This window comes from Trichophyton rubrum (genome assembly GCF_000151425.1).
Source record: "Trichophyton rubrum CBS 118892 genomic scaffold supercont2.4, whole genome shotgun sequence".
Lineage (NCBI taxonomy): Eukaryota > Fungi > Ascomycota > Eurotiomycetes > Onygenales > Arthrodermataceae > Trichophyton > Trichophyton rubrum.
The window spans coordinates 337,822-355,146 of record NW_003456425.1 but is presented as its reverse complement, the minus strand read 5'-3'; the positions used below and the strand labels follow the sequence as shown (position 1 = coordinate 355,146).

The 17,325-nt window shown below is 47.9% G+C and overlaps 8 protein-coding genes across 8 annotated transcripts; 4 read left to right on the top strand and 4 right to left on the bottom strand.

Moving 5' to 3' along the window:
• Positions 1-393: 393 nt before the first annotated feature.
• On the top strand, positions 394-955 carry TERG_12090 (uncharacterized protein; the record flags this gene model as incomplete). The annotated part of the gene is made up of 2 exons (XM_047751101.1): positions 394-512; positions 542-955. The coding sequence occupies 2 exons, from the start codon at positions 394-396 to the stop codon at positions 900-902; spliced, it is 480 nt and encodes a 159-aa protein (XP_047606153.1). The 3' UTR covers positions 903-955.
• Positions 956-977: 22 nt separating this feature from the next.
• TERG_03993 (uncharacterized protein) lies at positions 978-2,723 on the bottom strand (the record flags this gene model as incomplete). The annotated part of the gene is made up of 1 exon (XM_003234894.1): positions 978-2,723. The coding sequence occupies one exon, from the start codon at positions 2,721-2,723 to the stop codon at positions 978-980; it is 1,746 nt and encodes a 581-aa protein (XP_003234942.1).
• A 1,110-nt stretch (positions 2,724-3,833) lies between these two features.
• TERG_03992 (uncharacterized protein) lies at positions 3,834-5,399 on the bottom strand (the record flags this gene model as incomplete). Its single annotated transcript, XM_003234893.1, has 4 exons — positions 3,834-4,084; positions 4,142-5,213; positions 5,279-5,341; positions 5,397-5,399. 4 exons carry the CDS (start codon positions 5,397-5,399, stop codon positions 3,834-3,836), a joined length of 1,389 nt encoding a protein of 462 aa, XP_003234941.1.
• A 693-nt stretch (positions 5,400-6,092) lies between these two features.
• On the top strand, positions 6,093-8,034 carry TERG_03991 (uncharacterized protein; the record flags this gene model as incomplete). Its single annotated transcript, XM_003234892.1, has 7 exons — positions 6,093-6,488; positions 6,552-6,702; positions 6,732-6,762; positions 6,820-6,998; positions 7,063-7,280; positions 7,331-7,644; positions 7,698-8,034. The coding sequence occupies 7 exons, from the start codon at positions 6,093-6,095 to the stop codon at positions 8,032-8,034; spliced, it is 1,626 nt and encodes a 541-aa protein (XP_003234940.1).
• Positions 8,035-8,862: 828 nt separating this feature from the next.
• On the top strand, positions 8,863-9,764 carry TERG_03990 (uncharacterized protein; the record flags this gene model as incomplete). Its single annotated transcript, XM_003234891.1, has 3 exons — positions 8,863-9,120; positions 9,229-9,533; positions 9,590-9,764. The coding sequence occupies 3 exons, from the start codon at positions 8,863-8,865 to the stop codon at positions 9,762-9,764; spliced, it is 738 nt and encodes a 245-aa protein (XP_003234939.1).
• Positions 9,765-10,575: 811 nt separating this feature from the next.
• On the top strand, positions 10,576-12,011 carry TERG_03989 (uncharacterized protein; the record flags this gene model as incomplete). Its single annotated transcript, XM_003234890.1, has 2 exons — positions 10,576-10,941; positions 11,001-12,011. 2 exons carry the CDS (start codon positions 10,576-10,578, stop codon positions 12,009-12,011), a joined length of 1,377 nt encoding a protein of 458 aa, XP_003234938.1.
• Positions 12,012-12,611: 600 nt separating this feature from the next.
• Positions 12,612-14,597, bottom strand: TERG_03988 (ABC transporter ATP-binding protein ARB1; the record flags this gene model as incomplete). Its single annotated transcript, XM_003234889.1, has 3 exons — positions 12,612-12,738; positions 12,804-13,945; positions 13,998-14,597. The coding sequence occupies 3 exons, from the start codon at positions 14,595-14,597 to the stop codon at positions 12,612-12,614; spliced, it is 1,869 nt and encodes a 622-aa protein (XP_003234937.1).
• A 1,082-nt stretch (positions 14,598-15,679) lies between these two features.
• TERG_12089 (uncharacterized protein) lies at positions 15,680-16,657 on the bottom strand (the record flags this gene model as incomplete). Its single annotated transcript, XM_003234888.2, has 4 exons — positions 15,680-15,854; positions 15,931-16,201; positions 16,303-16,471; positions 16,529-16,657. The coding sequence occupies 4 exons, from the start codon at positions 16,655-16,657 to the stop codon at positions 15,680-15,682; spliced, it is 744 nt and encodes a 247-aa protein (XP_003234936.2).
• Between the last annotated feature and the right edge of the window lie 668 nt (positions 16,658-17,325).

Below are 17,325 nucleotides of genomic sequence, written 5' to 3'. Positions count from 1 at the left end.
ATGGCCAAATAACCAGGGCGTTCCGGCTATTGCTTGATGTCCCTGATGCTGCACACCGGCCGTCCTAACTAGCCAACGCCTCTTGAGGGCTTCCTTTGACGGCTGCCGTAGAGGGTCTACCGCATGTAGAGGGCAGATTATGAGGCTGCTATCAAGCCTTCATCCGCTCTCAGGGCGCTCGCAGGTCGGAGCCAGGTTTTGGTCAGGTCTTCGAGCTAGCTGGCCGTCGATAACTAGTAAATATTTAGTCAACCAGGGCTCGGGGTAAACAGTCTTCTTCGTCTTCTTCTTCTTCGTCTTCTTAGCGACAGCAACTGATCCGCCTGCTCGTCATACCGGGACTCCTAAGACGGTTGCGCCTTTGTCCGCGACGCACTCTAGAGAGGCGAGAGCATGAAGAGATGCCAGGGAATGCGAGGATTTGGACGGCCGCCCCCCAGCGTGGTGGATGGCTGGGATTTTTGGATGACTCGCGCGCCAACCAACCAGAACGGGCGCGGAAAGCCCAGCTTGTGATTTATATGCAGCTAAACTAATTCAGTGGAGTCAAAGCTGCAAAAGGTGCGTCAGGAGTGTTTATCAAAGGTGCCTTGAGCGGTGCTGGTGACGGTGATGGCGACGACGGCCGCAGAGACGTTGGGTTTGTGGATGGTTTGGTTAACTATGTCCAGTGTCCGCCGTATGTAGAGCTACGTTGGTTACGCCATGCAAGAAGAGCAGAAATCGAGCAGCGCCAGCAGCATCAAGTAGCACAGCATGCTCGATGGCAAAAGTTCGGCTTCGTATTATGGAGAAAATCGCGAGTGTCTGAAAATTTAGATGTCACAAGGGTATATATTTCGATAGTTGGTTTCAAATCCTCCCAGCTTGCTGCGCCTTTTTATGCCTGTTATGAATCCTGATGTACTTATTCTACAATATATTATTACTCCATATCGCCCTCTCCCACGGTAGTCATGGCCGTTATAGACCTCCAGCTAATAATTCCGTTTTATCCTCTTCTTGTCAGGGCCTTTCCCCTTGGTTTCCTCCTCGTCGTCACTCAGCTCGGCGTAGATAGTCTTGGGCTGGGTGTCTTTCCATGCATAGGTGAATATAGGATTCTTCTCGGCGGCTTCAGCATACTTTAGAAGTGCCTCGCGAGGATCCTCATCTCTCATCGAACTGAGAGGAATGTTGTCCTGGATGTGTTTCTCGTCAGGCTGGCTTTTGGCAAAGGGCGTCTGGGCCGGTACGTGAGGCCGACGAGGATCTCTCGATCGCCCTGAAGCTGTGAGTCCAACATTGGGGTGCCTAGCTGCAAAGCTAGCTGCTGCGATTCCGCTGCCGTTAACAATGCCCTCGCCCGAGAAACCGAGAGAGATGTCAGTTGTGAAGTTTGGATCGTCATCGACATGTCGTCGCTTTGGTGCCTTGGACATTATCGTGAGAGCTCCATTATGCGAGAGGGACGGGTTATATAGCAAATGCGTTTCCGCGTTAGCAGATCCAGTGACGATTTGATTGAGCTTTTCATGCCATAAGACGGAAATCAGGGGTGAGTCGGGGGTCACAAGAGTAACCAGCTCGGGTTTGAGGGTAGCAGGATTCAGTATATGTAGATGTCCGGTCTCAGAACCCGTCACGATGTTCGCTCCAGTTGGAGAAAATTGGATATTAGAAGTCGGGTAAAACTTTGATCCAGATACGTGTGAGACAGTCGTTATCGGCTGTTTGAATTTCCTGGTATCCCACAGCTTAATCAGGTCGTCTCCTCCCTTGGTGACCACCAGCCGTCCATCTGGGCTGATATCCAACCCACTGATCCATGAATCCTTCGTATGTGCATCTTTGATCTCGGCACTCGGTCTGGTAAAAGGTCCATCTCCTCCCCACATAACAAGGCTGCCATCAAGAGCGCTTGCTATCAGAGCATTTGGTCCTCCCTGCGTAGGCGATGCCCAGGCAACCGCTGTCATCCTACTCCTACCTGCAGACCCAGCCACTTTTGATCTATGCACAATGACTTCCTTCTGGCTTCTAGGATCATTGACATCCCAGATACGTAGTGTGCTGTCAGTGCCGGCAGTGACGCACAAGTTATAGTCCGTTGGACTCCAGGTCCCGCTGGTAACTTCAGATATATGGCCCTTCGTGTTCTTCATATCCCTCAGATACATGTCTCCCTTCACAAACTCCGCAAGAGTATCGCCATCTCGGCTCAGAATCTTTGCTTGCGGCGTGGCCGATACCACTAGGACCTGGCTGGGGGAAATGGGGTTGAACTTCGCAATGTGGACAGGATGTATCTCGGATGAAGAGGTTGCGTTTTTCCTTGCATTTGGTTCTACCGACTTGAACGCCCGTAATGTTGAAGGTGTTAATGATGCAAAGTCATGGAATTTAACTGTGCAGTCAGTCGAACCCGTAATCATTCGCGCTCCGGCAGTGTCGAGTGTTATCGTCGTCACAGCTCGATCGTGCGTTTTAAAGACGAGGTTATGGGAAACTGGGAATTCATCCTCTGGTGAATCTGAGTCTGAGTCCGAATCTCCGCCATCTTTATCTTCGGCGGCTTCCTGCGAAGGGCTTGCCGGCTTTTCTGCTGCTCGCGCGCCGGGTGTTTCGATAGGCTCCTTTCGTTTCGTTCGATCAATCTGGGTCTTGATGTCGGCTTCTTTCGTCTGTTTCCCAAAGCCGCTGGGGAAAAACTTCTTAAACTCTTCCTCATCGAATCCCTCCATGGTGTAACTGATAGACTGACTCTAGAAATGTAAGCTAAAGCTGTCTTAGCAACTTTGAGAGGCGAGAAATAACGAACGAGCTAAGTTGCCTGATTTGTAAAGTTTGTGCCGTTTGCATAATTAAGCTTTAATATCACGTGCATCAGATAAGGTTATAATTTAAGCGCCTTCCTGTAAGACCCACTTTTACCGCGGAATTCTAATTTTCCCAGCGGAGTATGGAGTATGGAGTACTCCGTACCAAGTCTCTTTCCTCACTATACGACTCAAACAACCCCAACTAACTTGGCTAATTATTTACCTATCTAGAAACGATTATGGGAGAAATGTCAAGACCACCATCTGAACTATGATCAGATTTTAGCCTGGCTGCTATAGGACGTGCCAAACCTAGGACTAATCGAAGCTAAGATCTGCCGTACTCCTGAAGTCATTCTTGACGCTAGTTATACATACAGCACCGATATATGGGAGTTTACGCATAGCAGTGAGTTTTGGATCCTGGGTGAAGTTGAACTGCTAATCCCCAAACAAAAGCTAAGGGATATCTCGGAGAGGAAAACACTTTTTAACGATGTTGACCCTGAGGATGAGTATCAATATGATGATGCAACCCATCTTCCATATATTACAGCCTTTTGAGCCCGCCTCCAATACCGCTACTCGATAACTGGTAGTGAACTTCTCCGTTTTATAAACCAGAAACTGGGTATAAGTAACTACGCTCTCTTAGTGGTTGGATTTGCATGTAGTCAATCCCCAGTAGGGTTAAAAACAGCACTAGGCCCTAGGGAAAAGTTCATCTTCGAAAACACCATTCCAACAGCCACAGGGGAGAAAAAGGAAGTGTTTTTTAAGATTGTGAAGAGAATGATCGAGTGGGAGCAAGAGGAGCGAAGTAATGCGCGGGAACTCCTCAACGACCCTTGGCTTCATATGAATTACCCAACGGCGTGAGTGAGGATGCCACACTAAGTCTGTACTATACGGAGTAGGTGAAATGTGAAATGTGTTTGAATGGAATGGTCTAATATCAATTTATGAGCGTGTAAAAAGAGCTTGCTTGAATGATTTTACACAGATAGACGGCGCATAGAAGCAAAGGCAGGACTACAAGTAAAGTCCCTCGGGCTCGTTTTCTTGCTTGGTCTTCATGACACGTTCCCTTGCTGCTCTGAAATCTGCCATTTGTACACGCATACGGCGTTCACGGAGGGCCATAAGGCCTGCTTCAGAACATATGGCTTTGATATCTGCACCAGAGAGATCGTCCTTCTGAGTGATGAATTCATCGAGTTCGACGTCTTCGCTTAAAGACATCTTAGAAGTATGGAGGGTGAAGATCTTTTTCTTGGTGTTTTCTAAGGGCCCGTCAGTGTGCATTCGATAGTTGATTCTGGGGGAAGGGTTCAACTTACGGTCAGGGTTCTCAAAGAGAATCTTTCTGTCAATACGGCCAGGACGGATAAGCGCAGGGTCCAAGGACTCGATCTTATTCGTGGCCATGATGACTTTAACATCACCTCTATCATCGAAACCATCAAGCTGGTTAAGAAGTTCAAGCATAGTACGCTGAATTTCTCGCTCACCGCCAGAAGTCGAGTCATAACGTTTCGTACCAATTGCATCAATCTCGTCAATGAAAACGATGGATGGGGCATGTTCAGCAGCGACCTGGAAGATCTGGCGGACAAGGCGGGGCCCGTCACCGAGATACTTCTGAATAAGTTCACTACCGACGATTCGAAGGAAAGTAGCGCTCGTTTGGTTGGCAACAGCTTTAGCAAGAAGAGTTTTGCCTGTTCCCGGTCCACCGTATAAGATGACACCCTTTGGTGGTTTGATTCCCATCTCTTCATAGAGTTCTGGGTGTAGTAATGGCAGCTCGACAGCTTCTCTCACTTCTTGGATTTGTGATTCTAGACCACCTATGTCTGCGTACGACTCCGTAGGCGCCTTCTCCAGCTTCATAACGGATACAAGCGGATCAGCATCGTCCGTGAGAACACCAACGACCGAGACTGACTTGTGATGAAGTAGAATACTAGCTCCCGGTTCTAGCAGGTCCTTATCGACAAATGACATGATAGAGACGTAATATTCCGGCCCTGTGGCGCTGGAAACAATCGCATGGTCATCGTCGATCATCTCCTCCAGGTTTCCCACCCCCATGGGGCTGCCTCTCATATCGTCCACCCGACCTCGCTCATCCGCATTTCTGTCCAGAGCACTGTTGTTATCGTCCGTCGACGGCTGAGTTGACGAAGCCTGGGCCTTGGATTTGCGAATACGTTCTTGATTCTCCACGTACTCCTCTTCAAGCAAGAGATGGTCGTGCACGCGCTGCATGCGGAGGTATTTCAACTTGCATCTTGAAGTCGGATAAATGGATGGTAGTTTGGCAGAGGCATTTGGACCTTGTTGCTTGCGTTTCTTTCGCCCGATGCGTGTGGTTGGCTGTGGCGGTGGTTCGTACTTCGGCTTCTCCTTCTGTAGAGCCTAGTAAGTGAATGTTCCGATGGAATACTTGCACATGAGTAAAAATGGAGGCATACCTTCTTATCCTTATCATCTTTGCCCTCTCCACCCTGGCCGCCCATGCTAGACGGTTGGTTTCCCTATTTGGCCGGCTTAGTAGTCCTTTTGACATATCAGAGCGGAAGGCATACATACCATCGTGACAAGCTGGCCACTCGGTTGACGTCTCAGCCCAGTATATCAACTATGCTTGCGTATATTACTCAATAAATAACCGTATGGCTTGCTCGCTGGTGCCGCCTCAACACTCTAGAAGCCTTTGCTGAATGCTTGAGCAAGGTGTCGATGTTGTCAGACTTTGGAGCTCCAGCTCTGCTTAGTAATATAACTGCTTGGTTATGTCATCCGCCCACATTTGAACAAAAACATTCCTTGGAGCTTTCTCAACGCTGGGGGTTAAAGCAACCCAGTTATTAGGTCGTCACAGGTATTGATCACTATAACTATTCTCGTGCAACTATAACTCTAGTGATCCTTTTATATTACTACTCAAATTTCGCCTACCTACGAAAGTGGAAGAGAAATAACTTTATTTGGGATCTAAACAACTTAGATGCTCGTAAAGAATAGTATGTATAAATTAGAAGCATCAACGTGGCTCATAACGAAATACATACATAGCGTCAGCGTCACAAGATCAAATCCCATACTTCGTATATCCATGAGTTATAGAACCTACCTAGGAACACTCCCATTTTTATTATTTCAAAGCTCACTAGTTATCTTAGTCAACACGTTGGTTAACTAGTAAAGATTGAAGGCTCTTGAATGTCGTGACAGCGGCATACTTCTCCTTCACCGTCTTGTTATTATCATCCGTCCTTGACCTTGATGGATGCTCTGCGAGCCCTGCTGTGCCCGTCAGTCATCAAAATCAGAACTTCTTCAGCATCTCGTTTAGTACAAAGGCACTTCAATTCCATGGCGTCCCATGGAGAAGATGTAGGCGAGTTTTTTCGCTATACTACCGGGCGATGGCTCTGGGACGAGAAGCAGCAGCTACTTGAACGGTACCGAGAATTTAATATACAGGAACTCCAGGCCACCGTGGCACGCACTCTGGGTTCTCATAACTGTGTTTCAATGTCAAAAATTGGAGAAGGCAATTTCAACAAAGTCTTCCGACTTGTGATGGATGACGGAGCGGTAGCAATAGCTCGAATCCCCCATCCAGATGCCGGTCCGCCTCGGTATACGACTATGTCGGAAGTTGTTACTATGGAATTTGTTAGTCTTACCCGCACCGTGAATATCTGGCAAAAAACTGCAAGAGTTGACCCTAGTGCATAGGCAAGATCAATGCTTAAAATACCAGTTCCTAAAGTGTTAGCATGGTCTTCATCTTCTGATAACTCTGTAGGTGCAGAGTATATCATTATGGAAGAGGCTAAAGGCACCCAGCTCTCTCAAACATGGGATGAAATGAAATTACATGATAGGAGTGATAAATCAATGATATTGTTTCCATAGAGCAGAAACTTCTCTCTGTGACCTTTGGCCAGTACGTACAGCCCTGTCACTAGGTTGCAGGAGGCGGTACTAAACATTTGCATATTAGCTATGGGTCACTATATTTTTCCAAAGACGCTTTCCCTGGCTGTCAGCCGGCAGATATCAGTGGTGACGTCGCACAGGGGATTGAGGATGAGGTTAGAAAGCATTTCGTCATCGGCCCTACGACTCGCCGGGAGTTTTGGGAAAAGGAGCGAGCACTGATGGATCTGGACCGAGGACCTTGTGAGTTACGAACCTGATTTAATTGACATTTATCCTTGACTAAAGATCTTTTGCTTTGGTGCAGGGAAATCTGCTAGTGGGTATGTGGAGTCCATAGCCCATCGCGAGATTGCTTGGATTTCCCAGTATGCACGGAGGGATTCCATCATATCTGGCTACCCCAGGGGCAAAGGAAGTCAAAAATCACCCCAGGACCACATCGCCTTATTGGAGAAATACTTATCTGTTGTTTCGAGGCTCCTTCCCGATGATTCTGACTCTGGTATCCTGACATCCACGATGGTAATATATTTGTCCAAGATGGGAGGATTTCTAGCCTTATTGACTGGCAGTCTGTCTGGATTGCGCCTTTGCTTCTCCAGGCCATAACCCCTCGATTGATCGATTACCATGGAGAGATCCAGTTGAGACTTCCCGAAGACTTTAAAACGCTGCCCGAAGAAGAGAGGGATCGTGTCAGAGACCAGGTCCAACGGTCTATCCAGGTATACCTTTATGAAGACCGGACGGCAAGAGTCAACCCTCTTCTTGACAGGGCAATTAGGAAACCCCATGGGAAAACATTGGCTCAGCTCGTGAGCTTTGCTGGAAACTCATGGGATGACCACATTGTACCCCTGAGGGACACTCTGATTGACGTTGAAAGGTATATAGCAAATTGGTCATGAATCCGGATAAATGCTAACAGAGATGCCCTAGGGATTGGCCCAGGATCTTTGAAACCGGCGAATGCCTGTATCATTTCTCGCCCGAAGAACGCTCTGAACATAGCGAAGAGTCAAAGGGCTACAGTGCGGCACAGGCTTTCTGGGAGATGCTGCAGAGCCGAGTCCAGTCAGACGGCTGGACCACCGTGGAAGATTTTGACGATGCCGTGGAATACTTCTCCCAGCTGCGAGAAGCCGGACTGGCCAGCTTGGAGGGCGAGGAGAGGGACGAGTTTGAAGCCTCGACTCGGTTTGTAGAGGCCCGCCGGGCAGAGCGAGGATCCAGCGTGTGTGATATTAGCCAGAAACAGGGCTCGCAACCCATCTAGACAACTAACTAACTACTTGTTGTATTCACTCCGTTACCTAATAGTTAATACAACGCTATTACTGTCTCCCCCCTGATGTACTTTCAAGCCAAAATGAGGCGACCCGCCTAACACGTCAACTGTTTGCAGCAGCCTCGGGCGGTTAGCTAAATTTAGTTAAATAACGACCTAAGCTAAATAGCGAGCTAGTCGCAGGTGAGGTCACCGGCCAACCACTCGCCCTGCCCAACCCTCGACTATCACCGCCGCCGAACCAGACGACCAGACCAGCACGCCAGCACGCCAGCAAACCTCGATCCCCTATCCAGCAGAGCCGAAAGGGACCGCAGACATCGCTATCCCGCACCCCCCTTAGGCCGCCAACCCGCGACGACGTCACGCAGCCAGGCAGACGCCGGAGATCTCCCTCACACCCGCAGCCTGTCACATAACTAACTCACCACCACCACCGCAGCACAGCGAGGCCGGCCAAACCGCTCGGCGCCTGCTGCCTTGACTCACAGTCTCGCACACGCCTGCAGTCCCCCTGGCTTGTTCCCGTCCGCCGCATCCCAGGCCCAGATATAAAGGTAGCTACTCAGGCCCTCCGTTCCTCCAATTTGAGCCTCGCTCTCTCCCTGGCTCTTCTAGTTTCTTCTAGTTGTCTGTATCTCCGTCTTGTCTGGCGCTGCCTGGTCGTACCATCTGTCTCTAACTGCTCCAAGGCTGTCTTGTCTAGCTCCCCCGCTCCCCAACGCCCATCACCGCTGCCAACGTCATATAGCTATCAGTGCACAACGAGAGGGCTTCCCAGAGACAGCAGTGGTCAGCCTGATATCACATCGCATCATGGCTTCCAACCGCACCCGCCGGATCACCAAGGAAATCGCCGATATCCACGCCGACCGCCACTCGCAAATCACGGTAGATCCTATCTCGGAAGATGACCTCACACGCCTAAAGGGCAGCTTTCCCGGGCCGCCTGGCACTGCCTACGAAGGCGGGACGTTCAAGGTCGACATAACAATTCCAACCGAGTACCCGTTCCGTCCGCCGGTTATGAAGTTCGACACTCGGGTCTGGCACCCAAATATCAGTAGTCAGACGGTATATCTCTCCATAATCCGGATAAAAAAAAAAAAAAAAAAAAAAAAAATACAATACTGCGTACAATATTAAGGAAGATAGAATGCTAATGTAATGTCTGCTGTCTAGGGTGCCATCTGCTTGGACACACTCTCGTCTGCCTGGTCACCGGTTTTGACGATAAAATCGGCTCTTCTTTCGCTCCAGTCCCTGCTTAGCACACCCGAGCCCCGAGACCCTCAGGATGCAGAGGTTGCTCGAATGCTTCTCTCAGACCCAAAGGAGTTTGAACGAGTTGCTAGGGAATGGGCTGTGATGCACGCCGGGGCCCCACGGAGACATACTGGAGAAGGCAGCGGCGGCGCTACGGATGAGTCTATTAGGAGAAAGGCTCTCAAGGCTAAAGAAGACGAGCAGCGAGAGAAGCTGGCGGCGTACGTTTTCCGAATTGTACCCTCCCCCATACTATAGAGTAACTAACATGGCATAGATACGAAGGATACAACAAAGATCTTATCGACCGTTTCTGCAGCATGGGCTTCGATGTTCCTCGGGTTGTCTCTGCCTTCAAATATGTTGGTATCGACCCCATGGACGGTGATGACTACGAACTCGAAGAAGCATACATGGGTGACATCACCGCCCGTCTCCTCGGTGAGCCATGATATGTATCATCTCCGTTTTGGACAAAACTGCCTCTATTTTCCCTTTTTCCCCCCTTTTCCTTCCCTATCTATTTCTTTTAACTCTATTGACCACATTATATCATCTATCATCCTTACCTACTTACATACATCCTTCCCAGCATCTCTGTTTCTTGTGCCTTTTTTTTTTTTTTTTTTATTTCTGTTTCTTACTTTTCTTTCTCATCACCGCTCCCATATACTACCCTCCCCTAGCAATCCCCCATATATTTCCCCTTGTTTTTCATTTCTTTGACTATCTGCCAATTGAGTAATTGGAACTGTTCCGCAAGGAGGAGGAGAGAAGGAAAGCGGATGGAGAGAGAAAAGGGGCCGAGGAGAGAGAGAGTGAGCATAAGGTGGTGTCTGGCGATGGATCAACAAGACTGGCGTTATAGCGCGGAGCAAAGGCTTTTGTGTGGAAACTAAATAGGTGCTTCAATCCCAAATCACATTCAACTACCCTCATCATACTCCATATACATTGTTTTTCTATATAACTAGGTAGAGTTATATGGTGCTAGGATGTTGGATGTCTGGAGTCGATAGTCGTCACTATTTAGCTTCCGCGCAAAAGTGTAATTATTTATTTTACTTCCGCCTCCAAAGCAAAAAGCTCCAGGCTTGCATACTCAAATACGTCGTCACCACGGCTTTCAGCTTGACTCAAGGCGCAGTCTATTGAGATACTTTCATGTACCTGTTCCTTTGTCTCCTTTTCCACGTTTGATCGCTAAGTTGTTCACACTGAGAGTCAGCTGGGTATATAGCTCTTACAGCTCAACTTCCAACCATGCTAGAAGACGACATATACCGAACCTCTACGCAATTTCGCCTCTGGTCCTTCACAGAAGACTCCCTCCGGTCAATCCGAGCTAATACTAATGCTGTTGCAAGCGAGCGAGTTCGTGCTGCCGTCCGCCGGGCCAGAGAAGCTCGACAACAAGCCTCCATAGCTCCAACACCAGACCAAGGCACACCAAATCCAAACCCAAATGATGGCGGTAGAGCCGTTACGCCAGCTCGAACAGGAGCAGGAAGCGAGCAGGAGATAGAATGTCTTACGCCAGACGAGGAGTTTGAGCTGGTACAGTACTTTTGTGAGAAGACTATGGAGCTGGGAGACGAATATAAACCGCCTCTGCCTACAACAGTAAGGGTATGTATAGCCTCCACGCATCCCAAAGTTATACCAAGGCTAACATGTTGTGAAAAAAGGCGACTGCGATTCAGTATCTTCGACGATTCTACCTTACAAACTCCCCAATGACCTACCACCCGAAATCAATCATGCCGTGTGCGCTCTTCCTTGCTACAAAAACGGATAACTTCTACATGTCCCTCCGGTCATTTACAGAACACATACCCAATTCGACGATGGAAAGTATAATTGCTCCCGAGTTTCTTCTCACACAGGGCCTACGGTTTACGTTTGACGTACGCCACCCATTTCGTGGATTAGAGGGCGGGATGATGGAGTTGAATGCCATTGCAAAGGGAGAAGCTACACCAGGACCCCATCTTCCAGGACTTACTCCAACTGGACTTCAGAAATCCATCCAGTCACTTCCACCTCCGCCTACTTCGATAGCTGGGCCAGTGCCTGCTTCGCCTCTAGCTACCCGTTTGGCAAAAGTACACCACAATACCAGAGAGATCCTTAAGCATTCTGCGCAAATGACAGATGCATATTTCCTTTACACCCCTTCCCAGATATGGATTTCTGCATTACTCATTGCCGATAGACCACTAGCTGAGTTCTACCTCGAAACAAAACTAGGCCCAGCCACCGCACCCCCTACATCCTCAACTTCGCCTTCAGACATGCTCTCCAATATACACGCTAAACTTATTCCCGTCCTGCAGTCCTGCAGCGACTTACTTGCCTCTTACATACAGCATAATGGAACATCAAGTACTGTTCCCGGCTCAGCGAGGATGAAGAGGCTAAAGCTGATAGGGAAGAAGCTATTTCACTGCCAGAACCCGGAAAGAGAAGATATCGTTGCATTAAACAGGCTGCAGAAAGCGGGTGGTTCAGCTCTCCCCACAGGAGCTAATACCCCTTCAGAACCAGTTGCTGCTCTGACTTCAGTTAATGTAGCTGCTATAAGCGAGGAGCAAGACGTGGAAAATGATATAGATCGCGCCGCTAAAAAGCGCAAATTGGAGAGTGAAAAGCCTGGGGGAATGGACACTCCCTTCGGAGGGGAGCTGAAGAAGGGATGATTCATTTATATATACTGTATGGATAATGATAGCAGCCATCAAGATAAAACGATGCATTGGTGTTTTGGAAGACCAGAGCCTTCGAGAATTCGCAGTCTACCCACGAGCTCACAATCATTGAAAGGTATCGTTGTGCGAGCTTAAAGCACTACCATGGTTGTACGAAAGTTTACCAAGTTGAGAGCAGGACGATAGTATAAAGAAAGTAGTAAGTAACCTTTCATTTCATCGATCAGCCTTTTCTATCACCTTGCCATTTCACGAAGGCAAATATAGAAGCTTCCTTCGGAGCAGATGCAAAAAATAATTCAAACGAAGGAATAGAAAACATCAGTTTTAAAGTCTAAACAATCCAAATTCCCATGTGCGCAAGTCGATTTCGATGCGCTGACCAGGGGAAAGGCCCATTTACATAGCAATAACAAGTCAAGGGGGAATAAAACCATTCGTACCACCGAGACCGTGAAGATAAGAGTAACATGGCAAAAGATTTTTAGGCAAGGCCGTTAGTTGCGGATGGTTGCTTTTTGGATAGTCAAGAGAAACAATAAATAAATGGGGAATCAAGCAAGAAAAGAACAAGCCTCCGGTAATCGGCATTTAGACTTGGCCGGCGTTGATCATCTTCTTTCGGAGGTGGTTCTTGTACTCGCCGATGGTACCATCCCATCGGCGGACAGTCTTGTTCTCGCACACCATGATGTCTTTGGCAATCTTGTCCAGGAGTCTAGATGATAACGTTAGTACCTTAATTTTAAACAATGAAATCAATCTGTAGGAATTGAGTCTTACCTGAAGTCGTGGGAAACGACGACGACACCACCACTGAAAGCATTGATAGCATCAGCCAAACTGTCAATGGTGGGAATATCCAATCCGTTAGTAGGTTCGTCGAGCAATAACATGTTGGGGCTTTCGATGGCCAAGATAGCAAAGACGATTCTGCTCTTCTGACCCTCAGAAAGAGTTCCCATAAGGGCAGTCTGAGATTCACCAGAAAGGCCATATCGGCCCAGCTGCTGACGCCAGTACTGATAATCTTGACTCTTCTCGGAATACTTGTCACGAACGAAGTCGAGAGCACTCTTGGTAAGGTCGAGCTGCTCAGCGGAGTGCTGACTGTACATGCCGAGCTTCAAGTGGGTATGACGGGTGACAATACCAGATGTAGGAGCGAGCTTGCCAGTCATGATACGGAGAAGGGTAGACTTTCCAACACCATTGGGTCCGACAAGGGCAGTTCGAGAGTCCATATCTACACCAAAGTCAAGGTTCTCATATAGATTGTCCTTAGCATCACCTGAGTAGGAGAATGTGACATCGTCGAAGGAAAGAACTGGTGGAGGTAGCTTCTCAACATCTGCAAATCTGAAGGTAAAGACCTTGTCAGGGATAACAGGCTGGATGAAGCCATCGGCCTCCATCTTGTCGAGAATCTTTTGTCGGGATTTAGCTTGTCGCACCAAGTTGGCGTATGTACCAGCGGATGCAATGAATTTCTTGATGTGAGCGATTTCCTCCTGCTGCTTGTGGTAGGCCTTCATCTGGTTGGTTTCCTGCTCAGCTCGAGTCTTTTGATAGGAATCGTAATTTCCACCATAGTACATAAGCTGTTTCATTCGCATATCAATCATGGTTGTGCAGACACCATTCAGGAAATCCATACTGTGGGAGACGAGGATGAGAGTTCGATCCCATTTCTTTAGGTATTCTTCCAACCACACGCAAGCCTCAAGGTCAAGATGGGCAGTGGGGTCGTCGAGGAGAAGCAAAGATGGCTTGACGAACAAAGCCTTGGCCAAAGCAACACGCATTCTCCAACCACCGGACATATCCTTGGTCATCTTCTTGATGGTGACCTTGTTGAAGCCGAGACCAGTAAGGATGAGAGATGCTCGGGTGTGGAAAGTAGATGGGTCCATGCCATCCATTCGCTACGACACTGGTCAGTGTATATTCTCTCTTTACAGAATGCAGACTGCTTACCTCGTAGATATCCTCGAGGACAGGTGAATCTGGTCCCTCGTTTTCCAAAACCTCCTCAGCGAGTTTCTCTAATCGGTCTAGCTCGTTCTGTGCCTCCGTAACTACCCAGTCCAAAGCTCCAAGCTCACTTGGGGGAGCACCCTCGTTGAGTAAATAGATATCAATGTGCTCTGGGATGGGGAACTCTCTCTTGGAAATGGCCTTTAGAAGAGTGGATTTACCGCAGCCGTTCTCTCCGAGAAGGCCGTATCGTTTGCCGTAAGTGAGTTCAAGAGTAGAGTCGGTGATAAGGACTCGTCCGTGGAACACGAGTGAGATGGACGACATCTTAACATCTCTGCTGGAAGGGACAGATGCCAAAACACCGGTAGTGACACGATCTGACAGTCCGAATTTGTCCGTCTGCTCTGTTAACTTCTTGACATCGGACATCTTGGCGGCGCTGGTGGCGCCCTCCTCCGCATCATCACCGTTAACGGAAGAAGCGGTAGAGACATTCTTAGAATTGGCCTTTGATGACAGCTTGGAGGTAGCTGTCTTTTTCTTATCTCCTTCAGCGGCACGTTTGGCCTGGCGAGCGGCTTTGGATGCAGAGACCATCTTTGCTAGGTAATTTTTCCTCTCTTTTTAGATTAACTGGATATTATTATTAGACCTATTATTGTGAATATCAAAGGTCAGCAATATGCCAGATATGCCCAACAGATGCAGATTTATATGTCCGATCCGTATCCAGGTCGTCGAGAGTGAGGAATAAAAATCAATAATATGGCGGAAGGAGAGAAACAAACCGATGGTGGGGGGTTTTGACGCCTTATCGATAGGAAGCCCTAAGAGTGGGATGAACGATGGTCTATTGAAAACAAAAAATCAGGAGAAAAAGCTGGCTGGCAGGCACAGTTATGGGGTGTCTAGACGACCCTATCTTATCCCACAATATAAAGCTGAAGAACAAGTCGCCCGCGATGTTTGATGACTTGCTGTAGCTGCTGAGGGAAGATGAAGATGATGAGTTTGACGTGGAAAAAAAAAGTCGAGCGTGAAAAGTCTAAGACGTCAGAGCTTATATAAACAAATTCTACGAATTCTCATTGGCTCATAGTCACGTGAACATAACATCATCTACCTGGACGATACTCCGTACCTGAGGTTTCTAGGATTTTCCAGTCAGAAGCAATATATTTTTAAATAATAGCTATGCATAATGGTTGGATAATATTGCTCTAGTTCAGTAACTATAATGTAAATATGTTCATATATTTACTTATGCTGCTGTAGTGTCATGGTCGATGTGGCGGCATCCATGACGTTCGCCACTGTTGATGCTGATTAACTAACGCCAATTAATTCTGGTTAGTGTGTTACTAGTGTAAACTCTGTTTAACGCCAACCTAAAAAAAAAAGGAGGCTCTCGACTTCCTCTCGCTGGAAGGACTTTCAAGGCTCTCAAGACTACTGAGCATTTGATACCCTGCCCTGCTACGCGCGACACTACGTTTTATATATCGAGATCGATATTATCATTGAAAAAAGGATTGGTTTGGTCTGTGATAAACTCCTAACCAACTAGAACTATCTAAATTACCCAAGCTTCCTACCGAAATCTAATACCTCTTGACACAACAACACGGATAAGCAAATTCAGTGTAGGCCCTCCAGATAACTACATGACAATATGTGATTTACTCAGTCGACCCAGTGGGCTGAAGAATCACAATTGTGCTGGCGCTTGGGTAGATAAATGACCTCCACGTAAACCAACGCGGAGCCTTCTTGTCTGCCAACTCCATGTCATACTTGGTGAGATATAGCCCAAGAATTATTTTCATAACCGCTGCGGCGTAGAATCTCCCGGGGCTACAAATGATTACAAACCATTAGTTCCATTCGCCATGGTGATACCTAGGCTTTGAAGCTGAACGAGAACACTTACCATGCCATGCGTCCAGTGCCCCAGAGCTGCGAATTGCTAGTATCCGTAAGCTGCGAGGGTTTCGCAGTCTCGGGTATATTAAAACCTGGCTGTTCGAGGCCCGCGAGCACCCTTGGGTCCACGAATCGGAAACCGTGGAAGTCGAGTGGCTTTTCGAAATAGGCGGGATCCCTTGCCATCGCTCGCTGCGGAGTACAGAAGCAATCTCCGATTTCAATTTTGGTCCCGTCTGATAACTGGAATGGCTGCAATGCCTGTCGACGCGTGCTCACTATTAGACGGTGGAAAACAGGTTAATACCATTCAAGTGAATCCCTGGCTATGAGCCAAAGGCATACCTCATGAGACAAAAGGGAACTTCAGGGTGCTTACTTGACTCAACTGGAGTTAAACGGGAAGACTCTCTGATAAAATTATCCAGGAGTGGTAGGCCTTTTCCTGTTTTTTCAAAAGCTTCCCATTCCGGGCCTTGGAGTTCCTTTCGAAGCGGTTCAACATATTCCGGATGGAGGCAAATATCATGCACTGCGTAGCAAATGGTCTATAAAGTGCTAGTCAGTAAGACTTATCATGTATGAGGAAGAAACCACCAACCTACCGTTGTGAGGACATGAACTGATCCGAACCAAAGTGCCATCAGCTCGTGCACTATTCTCTCAGCAGACCACGGTTTTTGCGTTGGCGAACATTCCATCACCCACTGAATGCAGTCTTTCTGATCTGCCATCAGTAACAGCGAGCATCTACTGGGAAGAACTCTTTTACTCACATGAGTAGGAATCTTACGCCCTAGCCGTTTCAGGGCCCTTTCTCGAAGCCTTTCCTCAGTAACCGGTATTAATGTTCTGTGGAGGACGTCGTGGGACCGGAAGTGCCTTGCCAGAAGCTTTCCAACTATACTACATGGCCACACGTCAGAGGGATCTTAGCTTGCTGTCATGGGTTCGGACTCACGGAACAAGAGAGTTTGGCAGAAGACGCAGAATTTCAGCAATCAAAAGGGTATTCTCGATGAAGTCAATTGCAGCCTTCATGAACTGCTTGTCCTGGGCTAATTTCCCCTGTCAGTCAAGTAGGTTGAAACTATTGCTTTAAGAGCATAAAATTACCGAGCTCCGCTCCAAAAAAAGCCAAAGCATTGGAGTAAGCAACAGCTTCCTTAACCATCGGATATAGTGGTGCAGCTTTGGCCCCTATTGAAATTGTCAGGAACTGCTGCTTTTCTTTATCCCAGGGGCCTATTCCATCTCCTGTTTCCCTTACCGTTTATGGCCGGGAGCGAATCATGAAAGGTATCAAATATCTTGGATACGGCCGCTCGAATATCCGGAACCAGGTTTGGCACATTGTTTGTCAGGAGGGAACGGAGAGTCCGCACAAGCGGTGTACCGTCAA